This window comes from Diabrotica virgifera, chromosome 6 (assembly GCF_917563875.1).
Source record: "Diabrotica virgifera virgifera chromosome 6, PGI_DIABVI_V3a".
NCBI lineage: Eukaryota > Metazoa > Arthropoda > Insecta > Coleoptera > Chrysomelidae > Diabrotica > Diabrotica virgifera.
Window position 1 is genome coordinate 138,058,038 of NC_065448.1, and position 16,558 is coordinate 138,074,595.

At 32.1% G+C, this 16,558-nt stretch overlaps 1 protein-coding gene across 2 annotated transcripts in view; it reads left to right on the forward strand.

Moving 5' to 3' along the window:
* The window catches only part of LOC126886886 (zinc finger protein OZF-like), a 41,719-nt gene that overhangs the window by 13,844 nt on the left and 11,317 nt on the right, over positions 1-16,558 (forward strand). Inside the window, exon 2 of one of the 2 annotated variants that reach the window (XM_050654023.1) lies at positions 12,790-15,747. The exons of the other annotated variant lie outside the window; for it this stretch is intronic. Coding sequence (XP_050509980.1) covers positions 12,790-13,763 — 974 coding nt within the window. The 3' untranslated portion in view covers positions 13,764-15,747. Of the gene's footprint in view, positions 1-12,789; positions 15,748-16,558 lie in introns of those variants that run through there. 2 annotated transcript variants of the gene reach the window in all.

A 16,558-nucleotide genomic window follows, 5' to 3' on the forward strand; every position in this document is an offset into this window, starting at 1 on the left:
AGCAATTTTGGGCAATTTTCCTTGTTATTTCGCAAATATTGTTCTGTAACTTTTTTCTACGTAACTTTAGGCATATGCAATGGTACATGTAAGAGGAATAGAAATCAATTACCTTTAAAATGTTCTACTGTATAATGTTGTACGACTTCTTTTAAAGAGGTGTTCTTTTTCAAGACATACTTTTAACGAGTTTTTATATTTTTTACGATTATTTTTTAAATTTGCCATTATAACTTATCCTTTCTACATTTAGGTATATATTATATAATAAAAAAGAAAGATTATTCTGTTTACTTTAAAATGGTGTATTATAAAAAATTCTAGGATTATTTTTGAATAAGATATGCTTTTTCAAAATGTAATAAGTACTTGCAACGATTTTTGATTTTATGATTATTTTTTAAATTCCTCATTATAACTTTTTTATGTGATTGTATGTAATGATTGAATCATATTTTTTATAGGTAATACTTTGGATTCACTTGACTCGGCCGGGCAAACTTCAAAATATGGATTAATTTCAATATTTACTGTCAAAACTCCTGCACCACAAGCTTTGCTTGAATAAATAGCATGTAAATGTACCAAGGATGTACAAAAAACTGCGGTTGTAGGAAGATAGGAATTAGTTGTTCAATATTCTGCAAAGGGTGCATGTGCATGGGTACTAATTGTGGAAACTCTAAGATAACTGAGGTGTCAGAGGAAGATATTGAAGCTAATGCTAACGAAGAGATGGACTTTGATTTTGAAAATTTTTTAAAAGTCAACGTTTAAATAATTTTAACTAAAGTGATGTTTTCTAAGACTAAGTTTATGTAATTTTTGTAAAAGAAATAATTTTAAATAATAGAGGTACAAAAATATCAAAGAATAACTCGGTTTCCATTACATATTTAAATACAGATGATACACCATTTTAAAGAACAGAAAGTAAGCCCTCTTTATTGAGCAATATATAGTATATTCATGTACAAGAAAAAAAAAGTTATAATGAGAAATTTCAAAAATAATCGTAAAAAATGTAAAAAATAATATTTTTTTTATTAGGTATTATATAATATATAATATAATTAATATAATATATGATATATACTATATATAATATAATATTATATAATATGTAATATATTATACATTAATATTATTTTATTTTTATATTATATTATGAAAAATCGTTAAAAGTATAAAACCTTGAAAAACCATAATATCTTTTAAAAAAGTCGTACAACGTTATACAGTAGACCATTTTAAAGGAAATTGATTTCTATTCCTATTACGTGTACCATTACATATACCTAAAGTTACGTAGAAAAAAGTTACAGAACAATATTTGCGAAATAACAAGGAAAATTGCCCAAAATTGCTGTGAGTGGCGAACTTTGAAAAATCATATTTCAAAAACTATAAATCCTAATTACCTCTACTGAACAAAATTTTAAAGAATAAATATGTAGGTTTTTTTCTGTAAACCAATGTATATACCTATATCCTCGTGGACAAAAGTTATGGGACAAAAACAAAATTTCTTTCTTTTGGGTTTCTTTGTGCTTTTTCTTTTGAATATATTTTTGTAAAAAAAAGTATCATTGACTTTGAAAAGTGATATTTAGATAGGAAATTTAACCAGGAACAATTTTTATGTAGATAAATTTGTACCAAAAGTGCATAGAACTCTCCCTAATGTAACCTGTGCCCAGGGACTAATTCGCCCATTTCTCAAAAACGCACCACTTTAAATGGTAGCACTCCGCGGTTTTTTAATATATAGATGTCCATTGACCATATGAAATAATAAAACTGCGTTAACGTTGTAGTTCCTTTTAGCTATCTTATTTTGAATATAATCAATAGCCTATTGGGGGGCGACAGTCACCCCTTCTCGGGGGTGAACAAACATACGTTCAAGATAAGACCGGAAATGGATAAATTGACTGATTTTAAGCAAATTTTGTTCTATAGAGTTTTTTGCGTAAGCCAATACTTTTTGAGTTATTTACCATTGAAAATGTTGATTTTTCGACAAAAAAAACTACGTTTTCAGACAGTTTTTCGCAAATAACTCAAAAAGTAAATATTTTATCGAAAAAAATATCCTCAGCAAAAGTGTAGCTTATAAAAAACCCAAAAAAATGGTGTATCAGTAAAGTCTATCAATCAAATAAAAACAACGATGTAGCTCATGAAAAATACGTTCTTATTCGTCTAATTCCAAATCGAATATTTCAAGGTGAAATCACCGAAAAATTAAGCACTTTTCGGGAAAAACCCATTTAAACTTTTTTAAAGTGTTTACAAAAAGCTTTGTTTTAATTGTTAACAACAGTTTTAGCATTAAAAATAAGCGAGTTACGCTCAAAATAAAGTTGGCCCTCTTTTTTTGTAAAAAATCATGAAAATCTCGCCGTGTTTAGCTCCCCAAATGAAATTAATCGCTACCGCTTTACAAACAATTTACTTACCTATCTATTTTTTATATGATCTGTCAGTCTCACCGGTTTAAAGTGTTTATTTTTGAAAGGGTTATAATTGAGAAAGCTTGAATGGGTCACTAATCACGAGTGTATGCAAATTTTGAACAGAAATATCTTAACCAATTTTTGTCTTACTGAGAAACAAAATGAAAGTAGCATATTTATAATAGCAAAACCTACATTTTTTTACTCTTTAAGATTTTTCTTATCACTAATACTTTTTAAGTTATTTTGAAAAAATTAAATTTTTCAAAAATTTTTAGGAATTTTTTTTTTATTATAAAACCAAATGTTTTTAAAAATAAGCACTTCAAACCAATCAATAGAGTTTTTTTTTTTTTGTGACTTTAGCACTTAGCTATTTAGCCAGATACAACTTGATAATAATTAATACTAATACAAAAAAAAACTATTAAACCTAATACAAATTATTAAAAAGAAAAACATATTATTCTAATTTACTTAATACTAAATAAAAAAGTGTCTATCTATACCTACTATTGCAAACAGATCAAAATTGTCAAAAGAAAAAAAAAACCTCTTAAAAATTACTAAAAGACATTACTATAAATAGGGAAAAGGAGGGAAAATAAACAATTGGGTAAAAAAAAGGTTAACGAAATTGGCTAAAATTGATTACAGACATACATTTGTACTATGTATAAATTTGATTAGACAATCATATACTCTTTTGTCATTAGTAGCCAATAGGTTATTTATTTGGTACGGAGGAAATATTTGCAGCGTTTGCAAGCTGCTTAAAAGAGTTCCTGTATGCTGAATATATTTGGAACAGTTAAAAAAGATATGATTAAGATCTCCTTGTTCTTGACATGTTTCACATAAGTCTGAATTGTAAATTTTGATTTTAGCAAGATGAGTAGGATAACAAGCATGACCAAATCTCAATCTTATTAAGGTTGTTATATATTTACGGATGTTACTAAATTTCTTAAACCATCTCGAATTTGGGATTTGTGGTTGTATATAAATATATTGTGTTGTTGAGTGGTTACAAAAAGTTTGCCAATAAGTTTTCCAACGATCTATTTGATTTCTTTTAGAGATACAAAAAGTGTCAGGAATACAAATTCTCTCCTCTGGTACAATTTCAGCTGAAGAGGTTATTGCAGCTTTAGCTAAAGAATCAACATGCTCATTATATTTTATACCAACATGAGCTTTTACCCAAATAAAATTAGTAGATTTATTTTTATTTTTAAGCTTGACAAGCATGTTCTTAATTTGGTAAATGAAAGGATTAGAATTATAATTGGGTAATTTTGAATTTTTGAGAGATAATAAAACTGACAATGAATCGGATATTATTAACACTGAATTATTGTTTAAACTATCGAAATATATCAAGGATTCAAGAATTGCAATTGCTTCTGCACTAAAAATTGAGCAATTAGAAGGTAATTTGAACATTTTTTCTGTTGACTTAGATGGAATGTAGAAAGCACATCCGGTCCCTTCCGATGTTTTGGATGCATCTGTATAGATTACAGTTGCTTTGGGCCATTTGTCTATACAGGAATTCAAGATGCATGAATCTAATAATGAACTATTATAATATGTAGGTATACGTATATCAGGTTCATAAAAAAATGCGAAATAGTCGTTAGTATCAAGGTTGTTGATATTGTTGATATACTTATTGTTGCACATGGTTCTAAAGGCTGTACACAGGGTTGGTGTATTTTTATGAGTCCAGTAACTGTTTGTTAGATCATCTGTGTTTAGTGAGCTTATGCTAGAATATAATGAATTATTGATACATGCAATTTTCACAACAAATTTTTCACTCAGATAATCTCTTCTAAAATTCAAGGGAGGTTCTAAAGCTTCAACATGCAATGGTGCTATTGGAGTAGACTTCATTGCTCCCATACAGATACGTAGAACAGTACGTTGAAATACATCAATTTTATTTAAAATTTGTTTACTTGCTGATCCATAAAGTATACATCCATAGTCCAGAATAGATCTGATGTAAGATTTGTAAAATAGTAAAGCTGTTTCTACATCAGCTCCCCACCAAGTTTTAGAAATGGATTTTAAAAAGTTTAGACCTTTATTGCTTTTGTCAAGCATATACTCGATGTGTAATTTCCAAGTTAGCTTTTGATCTAGAAACATGCCTAGATACTTTATTGACTTGCAGAAATTTAAAGTTTGGCCATTTAATAAAATAGTATTTGTGTTAGGAATATTATGTTGTGAAAAAATACACAATTAGATTTACTAGTGGATAAATTAAAACCATTTTCACAAAACCATTTTGAGAAATATTCATGTAATTTTCTTAAGATTGTAAGGGAGGATTCATATTTTGTCCTTTCTGTATATATGAGGAAGTCATCCGCATATTGGATTGTTTTGTAAGTAATACTTGGTGCATTAAGGCTATGAAAATCAGCCGTATACAAATTAAAAAGAAAAGGGCTTAAGACTGATCCCTGAGGTAATCCCCAACTATTATAACGTGGTCCAAGAAGTTCATTTTTATGGTTTCTAACGTATAGGCGTCTATCAGTGTAGAAATTAAGAATAGTTTGTGCTAGTTTTATGGGTATTTGAAACTGATTGATCATTTTGTCTTTTAATCGAGGTAAACACACACTGTCATAAGCGCCTTCTATATCTAGTGATAAAGTAGGCAAATAATTATTTCTAGAAAAATTACCCTGTATGTCCGCTACAAGTGTAGCTAAAGCATCTAAAGCTCCACATCCTCGTCTGTATCCAAATTGATTGTTTGGTAGTAACTTTTTAGTATGGACCCACAAAATCAATAGAGTTAAAATAGATGGTAAAGCCAAACGATTAATTTCATTCAGGGTGCTAAATAGAGGGAGGTTTTCACAATTTTTTTTTACCAAAAAAAAGGGGCCAACTTTTTTTTCAGTGTAACTCGTTTATTTTTGATGCTGTAAACTTTTGTAAAAAAACAAATAAGATTTTTTTCGATACTTTAAAAATGTTAATAAGGTTTTCCCGAAAAACGCTTCTGTCTTCGGTGATTTCGCGTTGAATTATTCGATTTGGAATTAGACGAATAAGAACGCTTCTACTCAATTTGTAGACTTTACTGGTACACCATTTTTTTCGATTTTTTATAGGCTACACTTTTGCTAAAATATTTTTTTTCGATAAAATATTTACTTTTTGAGTTATTTGGGAAAAACGGTCTGAAAACGTAGTTTTTTTGTCGAAAAATCAACATTTTAAATCGCGAATAACTCGAAAAGTATTGACTTACGTAAAAAACTTTATGGAACAAAAGGTGCTTAAAATAAGTAAATTTATCCATTTTCTGCCCTATTTTAAACAGGCGTTTTTCACCCACCGAGAAGGGGTAAATGTCACCCCCCAAGTAAAAGCAACCAACGGCACAATTTCATCTTTGAAGTGGAGAGTAAGTAGAACCTAAATCCAAATTTTCATGCAATTCGGAGTTGCCCCTGGAAATTACACTCCAAAACGGTCATTTATTGGGCTATTTGGTAATGTGACCCAAATATTCCAGTTTTCTAGTTTTTATACTCGTGTTTGGCGACCTCAAAAAGCCTCCAGTAATTCATTTACATCAATTAAATACCGAAAACCATCGAAACTCTAGAAGATGACGGCGCTTGCAGTGACCCTGACCACCACGTGCTCCGGAGGTCAATTCTAATGACATATTCGTGTTTAGCGATCCCAAAAACGCATGAGTAATCTGTTTATATCAATTTAATGCCGAAAACCCTCGAAACTCTAGAAGATGACGTCCGTTGAAGGTCAAGGTCAAAGTAAAGGTCGCCATTGGATAGCCAGGAAAAAATCCTAGACTACTAGTACTTTTCTTGGATCCAAACTTCTACATGTTGCCAGATAACCAGTAACTCAGGGAATTGGTATACCCAGTAAATCTTATAGTTTTCCGAGCTTGTGCCTCTATATCTTGAAAATCTTCTATACGATCGAGTTATGCCCTTGAGAACTTTTCATCACAATGCTTCAAATAGTATTTTCCCAAAGTATGAACTAAATTCACTGGGACCTAATTTCCATAAGGTTTGTGCGGGGTACTTTCCTTTGCTTTTGAACCTTTCAAAAATAAAAATTCGATCACTGCATGACACTTGATTGTTTTCCATTGTAAAAAAATACTGTGACACGTCAATACTAAATGGCTTGTAAATAAAGAATGAATTGACAGATTGAAATGAAACTTCACATATGTTCTTATGAAGAGTATACCAACATAAAATAAAATTAGGGTAGTAGCAATGTCCTCTATTATTGAACCACGAAACTTATTAAACAGCCTAGGAGTTGCACGATTTTCAATAAATTATTAAAAAGGACACATTTTTCAGTACTAAGTAGTTGAATAAAAGGGTAGGGTGTTTATTGATATGAAATTTATATCAATGAAATCTGTTTTATTTCCTTATGATTGTACAATGGATTTTTATTGGGGGCAAACATTATTTTTCATGTAATTTCCACTTAAAATGTCTTATTTTTAAAAGCGACTCCTATTTTATACCACTAAACAACAAAAATGAAACTAATGTTTCAGATGCTCAAGAAGGGCAATTCTAACCAGACCAGTGTTGCCATAGTTATTCTAATATGATTTGTTATGAAAAAGAAAATTAGCAGATTTTTAGTTAAATATTTTAACATTTTATTCTTAAGCTTGTCATGCATGGCGAGCTATCTGGGCATGGGGAACGAGCCTGCATACACGCAATTATAATATATATTATAGAGCGATATTTATGTAATGATTTAATATAATACATCTATAATATTAAGAGATTTAATATAATACTCTAAACAGCAAAATTAACGCACCACCTTAAAAATGGGACCTTTTGATGTCTTGAATTTTCTAAAGCTGTCCTTCGATTTTAGTGATTAGTATGTTACAGCCTTATTTTTTAAGAATATCGTTGTAGTAATACTGTTGCTGGACAGGTAAATGTCATTCTAAACCGGATGTAACAATCATACTCTGTTTTTTCCTCAAAGTTCGGAACACCCTGTGGAATATTCTAGCATATATAAAATATCGAAATTAAAACTAAATTGTAGCCTTAAGGCGGGTATACATATGCGCTCTGCTCGGTGTGCGAGCCGCTCGCGCGCAGCATATTTGTTAGATTAGTACGTGTTTTCAGGTGGCACACAAACGGCTCGCACACGGCGCACCACGATCTAACTTCTGTCGGCTTTTCAACAAATGCTTTGATGGTTCGCAATACGTATTTGGACGGGTTTGCGAGTGGTTTGTTGGTTTTGGGGCGCCTGAGTTGAATATTTGTTAGTAATGGAGTGTTAGGAAGGAAATATCAAACTTATTGATGTTTACCGTGGAAAGTGAAAATGAGATGATGACATTGAATATATTTAAACATGTTAGCTTGGACGTATTTGGACGGGTTTGCGAGTGGTTTGTTGGTTTTGGGGCGCCTGAGTTGAATATTTGTTAGTAATGGAGTGTTAGGAAGGAAATATCAAACTTATTGATGTTTACCGTGGAAAGTGAAAATGAGATGATGACATTGAATATATTTAAACATGTTAGCTTGCAACCCCCAACTTGTAACCAACTTGCAACCATCTTGCAACCAATTTGCATCCAACTTGCAACCAATTTGCAACCAACTTGCAACCAATTTGCAACCATCTTGCAACCAATTTCCAACCAACTTGCAACCAATTTGCAACCAACTTGCAACCAACTTGCAACCAACTTGCAACCAACTTGCAACCAACTTGCAACTCAACTTGCAACCAATCGGAATGAAACCAAACACTTCTCGATGAGAATCGGAGAAGCTACTCCCGACGTCGGCCGATATCGGATCTGATCAGATCGGAGAAAAACGGATCCAATAGGGCTTTTCATCGATTGTCATTTGTTTCGAGCTTCTGTCATGTGTCACATAATATTAATATATCTACGCCATACGTCTTTGGTTTCTATCATTGTTATTACCAATAACGTATGACGTAGATATATTAATATTATGTGACACATGACAGAAGCTCGAAACAAATGACTGTGAATGAAAAGCCCTATGTAGGCACCCACAATTAATACTAATTATCTACAATTACTAAATGTTCGTAAGTTTCCTCTGGATCGCGGAAGGTTCGTCAAAATGAAAAATTTTAACGAACATTAACCGCGCCACGAACGCGCGACGCTCACACGGCGCGGATATGTATTTCCGCCTTTAGGCTTTCTTAACATTTTGTTTTTTGATTTATTCGCTTATGTTGGAGAATAAAAATTAGGTACACGTCGCGTCATAAAAACTGGTACAACTCTTATAACCGAAAATCGTGTTTTTCAAGTTGTGTAAGTTGATCTTGTCAAATATGTCATTCTAATTTCTAGGGCAACGTTGCCAATTCAACGAAAATATTATATCAAACTAGGTAAAAACAGGGCTGTGCGACAGACCGCAAGTGACAGTCAGTCACATTTATTTAAATATGCATCCTAAAAAAATTTTCTCCTAAAGAATTTGTTCATTTTTAACAAAAAAAAAAAGAATGTGTGTACTTTGTACGCACGTAAGAAGTTATACTTCTATTATTATTAAAGAGTTTACTTATATTTTATTTAAATATTAAACTAATTTTAATACTACTTCCCAAAATTTTTTATTAAAACAATACCAAAAATAAAAAAAATAAAAGAATAAAACACACACAAACACATTGAAAAATGCCGCAAAGAAATGATTTCTGAACAATAATTGTTGGCAACATTTTAACTAAATACGCATTTTCTGAAAAAAAAATATATAACAAATATACTTACAATCATAACATGTATTAAAAAAATAAAAAAAATAAGAACTTGCACTGGGATTCGAACCCGCGTTTATTCGGGTGCTTAGGATTTGAAGTCGAAGCCTCTACTCATTTAGCCACTTACACGTACTGTCATGTGCGAAGATAGACCAACCGAATGTTTTACTGTTTGACAGTAAGAGGGGAGCAGTGTAACGAAAGAGAACTCTTGACCGACCTCCGTATAACGGTACACAACTCGAGACGTGTAAGAATGACGCTATCGAATGTTCAAGGCGGCGGCGGAGGGGTATAGAGTGTTCGAGAACGTACCTCAAGTAGGCGTGACGAGCTGATAGCTAGAGATGAGCGTGGATTGTTCCAGAATAATGGCTGGGCTATAAATAGGAACGGATTTTGTAAATAAGTTTAGTTTAAACTAGAGTTTGTAAAAGAAAACTTGTATAAATAAATTAATAAAGTCGTATATAAATACGAATAGCTCGTTTGATTATTACAATATATTAGATGAGGATTGGTAGAAAATTTGTTGGTAATCAATTTATGTAAATCAAAGCATTACCTACTAGATAGGTACATACATTTTCCAAATAGGTAAGTACTTATGTAATTTTTTATTACAATACTGAAACATTTACAATAATTACTTACCTGTTGCTTTTAAAAACTATTTAAAAAGTCACTACAATTCAAGTTTTTTTCTCTGTCCTCACAACAATAAAAACTAATATACACAACATTTGTCTACCCATAACCGACATATTGAACACTTGTTGACAGTTCATTGTAATTACCCAATCAGAGCCCGTATAACGTTTGAGCTGCGCTCAGGACCAAGACTTTTGATGAATTCGCGCACATAAATTTACTCCCAACGCGCCTAAAGAAGTATAACTTAAAAAAATGTTTTTGGACGGTTTTTCGCAAATAACTCAAAAAGTTAATACACTAAGCGTCAAAATTATCGCATCACCTTAAAAATGGGACATTTTTAATGTCTCATATTTCCTAAACCTGTTGTTCGAATTTAGTGATTTTTTTAATATGTTATAGCTTTATTCTTCAAGAATATCGACGTAATAATATTGTTGCTAAACAGATAAGTGTCATTATAGGTATACCGGGTGTAACAATGATAGTGTGTTAGTTAGGCCATCCTAACATTTTGCTTTTTGATTCATTCGCTTATGTTGGATAATAAAAAAAGTTAGGTACTTTAACAACTAGCAACGTTCTTCATCAATACAGAGTGTTTCTAAGTGCGACAAACTTTAACGGGTAATTCTGCATGAAAAATAATGACCGTTTACTTTATAAACATGTGTCCGCAAATGCTTCGTTTCCGAGATACGGGATGTTGAATTTTTCTTACAAACTGACGATTTATTTATTGCTCTAAAACCGGTTGATATATGCAAATTAAATTTGGTAGCTTTTAAGAGGTAGTTATTGCGCATTTTTTGAGGTACAATTAAGAATTTTATATTCACCATTAGCGTGCATACGGGTCATATTACCCGTATGCACGCCAATGGTGAATATAAAATTCTTAATTGTATGCCAAAAAATGGGCAATAACTACCTCTTAAAACCTACCAAATTTCAGTTGCATATCTCAACCGGTTTTAGAGCAATAAATAAATCGTCAGTTTGTAAGAAAAAATTCAACATCCCGTATTTCGGAAACGAAGCATTTGCGGACATATGTGTATAAAGCAAACTGTCATTATTTTTTCATGCAGAATTACCCCTTAAAGTTTGTCGCACTTATTTAGAAACACCCTGTATTGATGAAAAACGTTGCTAGTTGTTAAAGTACCTAACTTTTTTATTATCCAACATAAGCGAATGAATCAAAAAGCAAAATGTTTAGATGGCCTAAGGATACAGTTGAGTTTTAATTTCAATATTTTATATACGCTAGAATATTCCACAGGGTGTTCCAAACTTTGAGGAAAAAACACACTATCATTGTTACACCCGGCATACAATGAAACTTATCTGTTTAGCAACAATATTATTACATCGATATTCTTGAAGAATAAAGCTATAACATATTAAAACAATCACTAAAATCGAACAACAGGTTTAGGAAATATGAGACATTACAAATGTCCCATTTTTAAGGTGATGCGATAATTTTGACGCTGAGTGTATTTTATCGAAAAAAATATTCTTGTTTATGTTGTTTAAACGGTGAAGTTTTATTAAAAAACAAAAATAAACCTATTTTTAAGCACTTTAAAAAAGTTGTAATGAGTTTTCCACGAAAAGTGCTTCGTTTTTTGGGTATTTCACGTTGAAATATTCGATTTGGAATTTGACGAAGAACCTAAATTTCATTAGCTACAACTCTGCTTCTACTGGGTGGACAGACTTCTTACATACACCATTTTTTTTACTTTTTTTATATGCTATATTTTTGACATTTTGATATTTTGATATTTTTTCGATAAAATACTTACTTTTTGAGTTATTTGCGAAAATCCATCCAAAAACATGTTTTGTTTTTTGTTAAAAATGAATATCTTCACTCGAAAAGTATTGACTTGGTGAAAAAACTCTATAAAACAAAAGTAGCTTATAATTAGTCATTTTATCCAATTCCGGACTTATTTTGAATGTATAGGTATTTTTCACCCCCGAGAAGTGGGTATTCCCCTCCATTTTTGTAAATTGTAGAATTGTAAACTTTTTCTTACATAATAATAGACAATTTCAACTACAGTCGGAAAAATGAAAGATTACCCATTAACGATCACATCAATCACTTATTTTGTATTTGCCGTCTTTTTCTATAACAAACGTTTGTTATTTATAGAAAAAGACAGCAAATAAAAAATAAGTGATTGATGTGATCGTTCATGGGTATTATATATTCCCAAATTTTCATTATTTTTTTATTTTTGAGGTTTTCGTAAAGTTTTGTGTACTTTGATCGGGCTATACGCTCTGAGCTTTGCTGGTGTCGCTCCTAGCGGTTACTAATTCAACTTTCACCGGTAATTTTTAAATTTATTATTTAATTGTTATCGCTTAATATTTACAACGCAAAAAAGTAATTAAATCGTAATCGATTTTTTTAAGACGTTGCTAATCATTTTGACGTTCTATTGATAAAATATGAATTTCTTAGTTCGGATACTTTCACAGTTATCGTGTAGATGGCGCTAAGATTAATTTATAATTAATATTATGGAACATTAAAAAAACTTAAATTCAGTATTTAAAACGTAAGTATATTTAAGGTAAAAATATATATCACAACTTTGACCAACTAATATTTTTTATAATTATTGTTTTTAATTTTAAATTAATCACTTTGACATATATGTCAAATTTCCGGTAAACGTCTACAGACTTGTCACTACTGGCGCTCGCGACTTTGTAAATATCCCCTCTACGTACGAGCTCACAGCGTATACGCCCTACATGTAACTTTTCAATGAACTAATGTTAATAGTGATTTAATATATAATCATAATTTCAGGTTTCTTTTACGAAGATTCACAAGTAGATGTCTACGATGTACTAAAAGAAGAACACCTTATAGCTAACCACTTAAAGCAATATTTGGCTGAGACTATGAAGTTAAGCCCTACAGAGAAACTTTTCGCTTGCAAAATTTGCCCTAAACAATATTCTACAAAGAATGATTTGAAACTACATAAGAGACTGCACTCTGGCGAAAAAATCATTACGTGTACACTGTGCTCTAAACAGTTTTTAAACGATTCACTATTGAAAGTTCATATGAGAGTTCACACTGGAGAAAAACCTTATGCATGTGAAATCTGCTCAAAACGATTTTCATCAAGTTATTCAGTACAACAACATAATATGATTCACACCGGCGAAAAACCGTTCGTTTGTAAATGTTGCAGCAAAGAGTTCGCAAGAAACACGGCCCTAAAAAGACACATGGGAGTACACACGGCAGAAAAACCGTTCATGTGTGAAATATGTTGCAAACAATTCTCACAGCGCTCCTACCTAAAAGACCACATAAGAGTTCACACTAGAGAAAAACGTTTTACGTGTGCAATCTGCAGCAAACGATTTACCACCAGTTTTTATTTAAAATTACACACGAGGATTCACTCCGAAGAAAAAGGCTTTAAATGTAACATTTGCTCCAAACACTGTATAACAAAAACTGTTTTAAAAGTCCACGAAAGGATACATACTGGTGAAAGAACCTTCACGTGCAAGATATGTAGTAAACAGTTTGGACAAAATTGCAATCTACAATCACATCTAAGAGTGCACACCGGAGAAAAACCTTATCGGTGTGAAGTTTGCTTGAAACAGCTTTCACACAGTTTTAGTCTAACAAAACATATGAGAATACACAATGGGAAAATATCGCCTGTGTGTGAAATTTGCAACAAAGAATTTTCATCAAAGAAGCATTTAAAAGAACATATGAAAACGCATACTGAAAAAAAAACCTTTTGCTTGTGAAATATGCCCCAAACAGTTTTCACGGAAGTTTCATTTGAAAAAGAACGCCAAAACGCATACTGGGCAAAGTGTTGACATCTAAAGCCGGACTGAAATGACTCATGTACTTGGCGAATAATCGTCACTTGCGTATACTTGCCATGCCGTGTGAGTGTGTTACTCGTACAATTATTTGTCACTCGTTGGTTTTCCATTTCTTGTCGGTAAAAATGACCCGAGTCAAAGGGATCACTATGAGTCGTACACTTCCCACGTACATACTTGTCTATACTTGCAAAGTCACTAAAACGAAATGTATAAATAATTTGCATTTACAAATAAATGATTTTCAAATACACCACCTAGAAAGTTGATAGTTTTTGCATTGTGTTTAGGATGATCTCAGGAAAAAGTCTACAATAGAAAAATGAGTGAAAATGCATAATTAATAATTGCATTTTAAAGTGCATAACATGCATGCAGAAGTGCCTAAACATATCAAAATAAGCATATTAAGAGGCAACTTTTATTACTCCTATTTACTGTTTTCGGAGTCGCTGAACCTGACTACGCCATCAGAACCTACCCCCGGAGCACCTGGTGCCCATGGTCACTGCTAAGGCAAGTCATCTGAAGGTTCAAGGGCTATCAGCGCTAAATTCATGCAAACAGTTTACTTAGAGGTTTATGGAGTCGCCGAAAACGAATACGCCATCAGAACCTATCCCCCGGAGCACCTGGTGCCCGGGGGGGTAGGTCTGCTATAGCACGTCATCTTCTGGACCCCCGGGCGCCCATATAAAAATTTTTATTTAGGAGGGGCTAGACGTAAAGATATTTCATATTACATTTTGTATAGGTACTTTGGATAACAAATAGACCGGGAGATATTATACAGAAGTTCAGCCACGATTTTCTCAGTCCTGCCTTTTGCAATACTGGAAGGGTAGACGAAGTACTTACAATCTGTGGAAACATCCACAAATTTCCTTTGACATTTTCCTGTAAAAACTAGATTTTCCCAAATATAAAAATAGGGTTTTGCGATGAATTTCTGAGTCCTGCCATATCCGTAGAATGACAGGATACTATCGATTTTATGAAGAAAATTTTTTGGGCAGGAGGGTTGCAAACGGGCTAACGGAGTATATATGTATACAAATATGTAAGGAAAATAATGAAATTTTCATGATTTTCTCGGTCCTGTCAACTAAATAAATTAAACATATTTATTTCAAAACGATCAAAAAAATATTGGCATGACGTCTCCTAATGTTTCGCTTGGAAAATTCTGCGGAAAATTTTCACCCTGATTGCGTGACTTCTGAGTCCTGCCTTTAAAAAGTTTTAATACTCAAATGCAATCAATACTTTTTCGGTACTCGGCAGGAAGGTTAAACGGTTCTAGTAAGACGTCAAGAGTCCTAAATTTATAAGAAAACTCGGGAAAAATTCCACGATGTTCTGAGTCATGCCATTTTGCATATGTTTCAAGAATCTTAATATAAGTCTATTTAGAAAGAGGCAGGATGGTTTTATAGTTATTTCGCATACAGGGTGGGGCATTAGTGTGACAAAGTCCAATTGCTCGTTTGTCGTAAGATACGAAAAAAGTTATTTAGGTAAAACGTGGGGCAAAGATAGGATCATAATTTAAAAATATTTTCTAACATACAGGGCGACACAAACTTATGTTTTTTTAATGGAACACTCTGTATATAATTTTAAGATTCCTAAGATCATTTTAAGACAATTTAACACAATTCACCTAATCCAAAAATGTTTCCTAAGGGAGCTAGAGCTCTTTGAAGATGGCGCCTTAATTAGTTTTTTATATCTCCAGAACGCTTCCATTTCGATACACAAAAACTGGTCCGCCTTTTTATCTTCCAGAGATAAATCGATTCCATCAATTGCGAATCTCTAGTACCGGTCATAGGAGTCCGTTTTGGGTAGGACAACGGCTATTTTATCGCATAACTTTTAATAAATGCGAAAAATTTTATTTATCGACTTAAAGCAAGAGTAACTTTTAGTACTAGGATACCTCGTAATTTAATATTCTACTGTTAAAAATGCTTAAAAATTAAAGCAAGTTATGAGATTTCGTTGATCTACCCACAACGGACGCCTATGACCGATACTAGAAATTCACAATTGATAAAATCGATTCATCTCTGGAAGAGAAATAAACGTACCAGTTTTAGTTTTTCTATATAGTTTTTTTTATTTTTTTTTTTTTTTCAAATTCAAAAACCGCAAAACTTTTCAAATCGTTTTTTGCTAGAACCTGGCGTATCCTACCGACTTAAAGCAAGAGTACCTTTTAGTACAAGAATACCCCATAGTTTAATAATCAAGTGTCAAAAATGCTTAAAAGTTAAACACAGAAAAGTTATGCGATAAAATATCCGTTTCCCTACCTTAAACGGACGCCTATGACCGGTACTAAAAATTGACAATTGATGGAATCGATTTATCTCTGAAAGATAAATAGGTGTACCAATTTTCGTTTTTCTAAATAGAAGTGTTCTGGGGCTATTTTAAAAAAACTAATTACAATACGCCATCTTTAAATGGTTTTAGCTTCCTTAGGAAGCATTTTCGGACTAGGTGAATTGAGTTAAATTTTCTTAAAATTATTTGAGGAATCTCCGGGCTTCGTTTGTTAGAAGAGTTTCTGGACACCCTGTATAATAGGTACAATCCCTACTATAACTAATTAATTGTAAAATTATTGATTTTCTTCCTATTACCTTTATTACGTTTATTTAGATACAAATATATGATCTAATCGCTTAAAATAAAGATCTTAC